General features: G+C 58.4%; 1 protein-coding gene across 1 annotated transcript in view; it reads left to right on the top strand.

The window, feature by feature from the left end:
* Positions 1–485: 485 nt before the first annotated feature.
* The window catches only part of DTX1 (deltex E3 ubiquitin ligase 1), a 38957-nt gene continuing 33442 nt past the window's right edge, over positions 486–6000 (top strand). The window contains exon 1 of the mRNA XM_075533828.1: positions 486–1367. Coding sequence (XP_075389943.1) covers positions 1109–1367 — 259 coding nt within the window. The 5' untranslated portion in view covers positions 486–1108. The remainder of the gene's footprint in view (positions 1368–6000) is intronic.

The raw sequence follows: 6000 nt of genomic DNA, 5'->3' as shown, positions 1-6000 counted from the left end.
GGACCCCACCCCCGGCTCCTGCGGGGGCCCGCGCGGTTTGTGGAGGGCTGGGCTGGGGCGGGCAACTGTCACCCCCCAACGCGGGAAGCAGCACGCGCCTCCACCGGCGGCGTCGCCCCCTCCGCGTCGCGACCCCCGAGGGGCCCTGGGCAGCGTCTGCAGCGCTGCGCATCCCCAAGCGCTGCACCCCCACCCTCCGCAGCTGGGGTCGGCCTGGGCGAGGGGAGCACAGCAATTGGGGAGGGGGCGCCACTGGCCCGCACCTCGGGGTAGCGTGCCCCCCAGACCCCAGCTCCTCCTTTAGGCCTGCCCCAATGGAATCGGGCAGGTCGACCCCTACGAGCCCCCCAGCGCCCCCCCACCCCATCGGTTCCCCATTGTTCTCAGCCGTGCGCTCTCCCGGGAAGGGGGGAAGGGGTGCCGCGCTCATCTCTTAAAGGGCCCTCTCCCTTTCTCGTCTCGGCAGGTCTCCAGCACGAGTGGGGTGGGGCGTGCCCATGGGCCCCCGCCCCGCTCGGCCCCCAGCCCAACTCGGGAGCTGCAGCCCAGGCCCGCGGGCTGAGGGTGCGTTCCGCCTCCCCGCCCCTCCCCCTCCCCGTGTGTTCTGCGGCCACCCAGGTCGTCCAGGACCCCGCTGTGGATAAGAGACAAGGGTGCAGGGACGCCCCCTTCTGCAGGAGCCGTCGGGGGAGGGGCGGGGGCGGGAGGGACGGACCCAGGCACTCCAGGCAGCCCCGCTAGAGCCAGGCGCAGGGTCTGGGACGCAGTCGGAGCGCAGAGGGCTGGCTGGCAGCCACAGCGGTGACAGGCCCTGCTCACTGGAAGAATGCTCGAGTGGAGGCCGGATCTAGCATAGGGACAGCTTGCTGCCTGACCTGAGGAGACCAAGCAATTCAGAGCGACGATCTCACCCTTGAACTGAGACTGCTCGGCGTGAAAGGGGGTCTCTGGATCACCCCACACCCTTTTACCGAGGCCTGCAGGCCCCAGAGAGGAGTTAGAAAGGAGGACGAACTGCCTGTCCCTGGGCAGAGAAAGGATACTTCTGCGCAGCCAGCCCGCAGGGCTAAGCCACAGCGGGGACCTGGCCCCCGAGGCCGCAGCGGCCATGTCACGGCCAGGCCAGGGTGTGATGGTGCCGGTGAACGGGCTGGGCTTCCCACCGCAGAACGTGGCCCGCGTGGTGGTATGGGAGTGGCTGAACGAACACAGCCGCTGGAGGCCCTACACGGCCACCGTGTGCCACCACATTGAGAACGTGCTCAAGGAGGATGCCCGAGGGTCTGTGGTCCTGGGCCAGGTGGACGCCCAGCTGGTGCCCTACATCATCGACCTACAGTCCATGCACCAGTTTCGCCAGGACACAGGTGAGCAGACTCTTCACCCTCCACCACCTCACTCCATCCCTCCCTCCAGCTGGGCTGAAGGTACACATACCCCCACCACCTTTTCTGGTGGGATGCTGAAATCCCCAGCATCCCGAGGGCGGAGCCTGGAACTTCAGAAAGACACCTCCCCACACACCTAAGTCAAACGCTAGGCCCCAAAGGAGCCATGCTAGCCTTGTCCCACTGCCAACCCAGCCTTCTATGTTCATTGTGGGGCCAGTCGTGTTTCCTCTCTGAGCCTCAATCTTCTCATCTGCAAAATGGGAGGATTTGCGCTCTCGCTCTTAGGGCCATGTGAGCATGAAATAAAAATGAGCTCACTGAGCCTGGGGCCAAGAAGACAGAGCCCCGTTTGATTGATTTATATATATATATTTTACAACCACTGTTTGGCTCCTACTGTGGTATCATTAGCCCCATTTTACAGATGAAGAAACTGAGTTGGCTGGTTTAAACTCAGTTGCGATGTAAACCCAGAGTCACAGCTTTGAGCTGGTATCATGTACTGACTCCAGGGACTGGTGGCATGGATGGTGGTGATGGTGGTCACCGTGTCAGTGGAGGGTCTCAGTGGTTTGGTGGCAGTACCGGGGTGGTACTGATGATGGAGATGGGAGGGTTGTATCAGTGATGTCAGTGATTGGCCTGGTGGTGGTATTGTCTGGTGGTGGGCATGATGATGGTAGTGTGGTTGTGGTGATGATAGTGGTGGCCGTGGTGATGGTGGTGATGGTGGTGGTGGTGATGATGGTGATGATGGTGGTAGAGGTGGTGATAGTGATGGGATGATGGTGGTGGTGGTGGTGGTGGTGGCGGTGGTGGTGGTGATGATGATGGTGATGATGATGGTGGTGGTAGTGATGATGGTGGTGATGGTGATGGTGGTGGTGGTGATGATGGTGATGGTGGTGGTGGTGATGGTGGTGATGATGGTGGTGATGGTGATGGTGGTGGTTGTATACTGACAGCAGCAGTGAGGCCAGTGGTGTGCTGGCATGACAGAGGGACGTGGAGAGTATCGGTGGCAGTGGTTGTGGCTTTGTCGGGTCATGGTGGTAATGATGGCAGAGGAGCGGTATTGGCAGCCGTGTGGTGTTGGAGAGAATTTTGTTGGTGGCACTGTGGGCTGTTTGCTGTCGGTGATCATGGCTTGGAGAGGTTGGTGACGGTAGCAGCGACAGTATGTGGTGATGGTGTCAGTGCTGATAGGATGGGCGAGAAGGGAATTTAGAAAGTCAAGACAAGGTTCCACGCGGCATTTTCATCTTGGAGTCTGGCTTGCAATTTGCCGTCATGTAGATGATGCCTAGTGACCTCTGCGACAAGCTTGGTGGCAGTAAAGTACAGTGAGTTCCTGAGATCCTGCCTCATGGAGCTTCAAAAGAATCCTTAACATGTGTGACCACCCCCCCCCCAAGGACTAGGAACTGCCTGTAAGGCATTGGGGGCCAGCAATTGGGGGCGGCTTTCCTTCTCTTGGGGGTAGGGACTAGCTGTCAGTGGCTACTGGTGATTAAGGTTTATGACAATGAGAGAAAACAAGAAATCCTGTTCTTTTGTCCCTCCAGACACATTTCAAGTGTTTAGAAGCCACAAGTGGGTCATGGCTACCATACTGGGCAACCCAGGCACGTGACCTTTCCATCATGGCGGTGAAATCTTGTGACCAGTACTAGGGCATCTCCCGGTACTTCGGGTCATCATCAAGCCTAGAAAGGGGGGTGGAGTGGCTTATTGGTGTTGCAGTGCTCTGGCCTTGTCACTATAATTCTAGACACTCGTTCCTGGTGGGACCCATCACTCACCTGGTGGGACCCATCATTCACGCATTCCGTCCTGCAGCCCTGAGGGAGCTGCTGCTGTGAGCCAGGCACTGGGCTATGCCGGAGCACAGTGGAGGGGAAGGCAGACAGGCGGTCAAGCCCCCAGTAGGTGTCCTCGGATCTGGGAGAGAGGCATGCACACACCACCCCTACAGATGGTCTGCTTTACAGGGGCCCCCACAAAGATTCACACAGCAGCTCTGATCGCATGAAAGACAGCCGGGCTAGTGTGCGTCTGCTCATGGAACGCTAATCCAAGGAGGGGTCTTTTTGAACAAAGATCAGGAGAATGAGTTCTGGAACTGTGTGATAGGATGGATGAGATGGGGAGAAGAGTTGGTGCAAAGGCCCTGAGGCAGGAAGGTGCTGAGTACCTTCAAGGTCATGGTAGCTGCCAAACAGGGAGGTGGTACAGGCTGGAACCTGGACAGCCATGAGGCATCCTGAGAGGAAGGGATACCACCGTCCAGTCCTTGCACCCACGCTTTCTCCCAGACCAGCTCCTGAGTCCCTACAGGAGAAATGGGGAGGTCTGGGGGTCCCCAGCTCCATTTTCCCTATATTATTTCAGTCCCTTCTCTGGTGGAGGGCAGATGGTTGGCTAGTGAGTTGCCCTTGAATCTGCTCTGACTCCTTGGCCCGGAGCTAGCCCTGAGCTGTAGAGATTGTCCGGAGCCTGGCCCTGAGGGAGGCCTGAGTCTCCAGGCAGTGGGAACCGTTACAGTGCCTGCTTGCTCACCAAAAGATTGCAGATTTGAATCTGCCTAGAGGCACCACGTGGGCTCTGCTGGCACCTTGCTGTAGTGGGTTACGTGTTGGACTCCTAATCACAGGGCGAGCGGTTCGAACCCACCAGCCGCTCCTCGGTGCAAGATGAGGCTTTCTGCACCTATAAAGATTCACAGTCTCAGAAGCCCACAGGGCCAGTTCGGCTCTGTCCCAAAGGATGGCCATGAGGGGAATCGGCCCGGTGGAGGAGAATGTAGTGTATGGGAGAGGTCCCTTGGAGGAAAGGCTCACAGTGTCCTTCTGAGGAGCACTGTCTTCTCCGATCAGGACCCCGCCTTTCTGGAAGCAGCCAAATTGGTGGCTTTGCCTTTGACCGTCCCCAGCTCTCAGGGCCCCTTTTCAATCCCTAGCCCCCGTCTCAGGGCCTGCCTCTTCAGACCCCAACTCTCTTCTTTCCCTCCACCCCGCCCCTTCGTCCTAGGCCACCCAGTAAAAGTAGAAATCACGTCCCTCCATTTAGCTGCAATCAGTCACCCCACCTCAAGCCCTTCACTCCACACCTGTCCACTGGGGTCCGGAAACAGGAAAGGACGCTACATCCCCCCCCACTGGGTGCCTGGGCACCTGCCAAGACCCCCCAGTAAAGGAAGCCTGTGAGGGCCGGTGGGTGGAGAGGGGATCGGGCAGTGGCTCAGATGGCGGAAATCTGCAAGAGAAGGGGGCAAAAAGATTCCCCACCACAAAGGTTACAACACACTCCTGGTTCACATAGTGCCCAAAACAAAACAAAAGCTCAAGAAAGGAGATTTAACCCTCATTGTTGATGGTCCAGGAATAAGCCTGAATCGGGAAGCAGGAGACCTGAATGCCAGACCCTCCCCTGCCACTGGCCAGGGACAAGAGCCCTCCCTTCCTGCTTCAATCTCAGTTTTCCCGTCTATAACATGGGTGTGAGCAGCGTCTCACTCGCAGGAAGGTTGGGTCGCTGGAGAGGCCCGAACCTGTCCCTGTAACCAGAAGCGTTGCCCAAAGTCAACACAAAAGCCAGACTCCCTGCGGTCCAGTCGATACCTACTCCAAAACCCTATAGGACGCGGTGGAACCGCCCCTGTGGGTTTCCAAGACAGTGACTCATGACAGCAGTAGAAAGCCTCCTCTCTCCCCCAAAACAGCCCAAAGCTGTAAAGCACAAGAGTCTCGCGCGTCCGTCTGGATTTTCTCCCCGTAAGATTCTCTGGGGGTGAATTGCTCTGACCTCAAGTGTTTACAGGAGGCAGGACCGGTCCCACCAGCTAGGGTGAGTGCCTGAACGTCTGGGCTGGCAGCTTGGGGATGTCAGACGGTAGGATTTAGGTTTTATCTCGATGGCCACTACTCAGCCCCACTGGTGTGCCCCGAAAGCCATAGCAGGCAATACCTAGAGCAAAGGAGGACAGAGCTCGTGAAACTCAACTGGGGGGTGGGGTGGGGGTCGGGGTGAGGGTGGGGGGCGCTGTAGTTTGAAAGTCATAGAGCTTTCACATGTCACGAGTTTATGTCCATGAGCTCTTCTTGGTGTGTGCGTGTGTTTCGCCCGTCGGGTAAAATGGCGCACAATTGTTCTCAGCTGAACAATCACAAACAGGCCTGTGTGTTGCAGTTCCCCAACCCGTGTCCTTAGCGGTCCTTCATCTGCCCAGGCTCGCTGTGAACTGAAAGGCACGCCCCGTGGTGTGGGCAGAGACACGTGCGCACACGTCTCGGGGCGTCCCTGTAACGTGTGCTGAGATGCACATGAGTGTGCGTGCCCGCCAGCCTGGCTGGGTGCTGGGTGACAGACACATCAGCATGTAGTGTCTGTAGAGACAGTGTCATGTGGTCATGGGAGGACAGTCCAGGTGTCAGGCTCAGCCTGCCCCTGCCCCCACCCCCATGGGGTAAGTGTTTACACAGCTGTTGCCCCCTCACCTCTCCCCCGCTGGGTTGTTTTCACTGTGGGGTGGGGGAGGCCGGGAGGGCCCAGCTTCCCTGCAGGTTCAGAGCCCAGAATCCGGTCTGTAACCTGGAGTCCTCCTACATGG

This window comes from Tenrec ecaudatus, chromosome 16 (assembly GCF_050624435.1).
Source record: "Tenrec ecaudatus isolate mTenEca1 chromosome 16, mTenEca1.hap1, whole genome shotgun sequence".
NCBI classification, from domain to species: Eukaryota; Metazoa; Chordata; class Mammalia; order Afrosoricida; family Tenrecidae; genus Tenrec; species Tenrec ecaudatus.
Note: the sequence above shows the minus strand (reverse complement) of the source record. Positions and strands in the feature narration are given on the sequence as shown.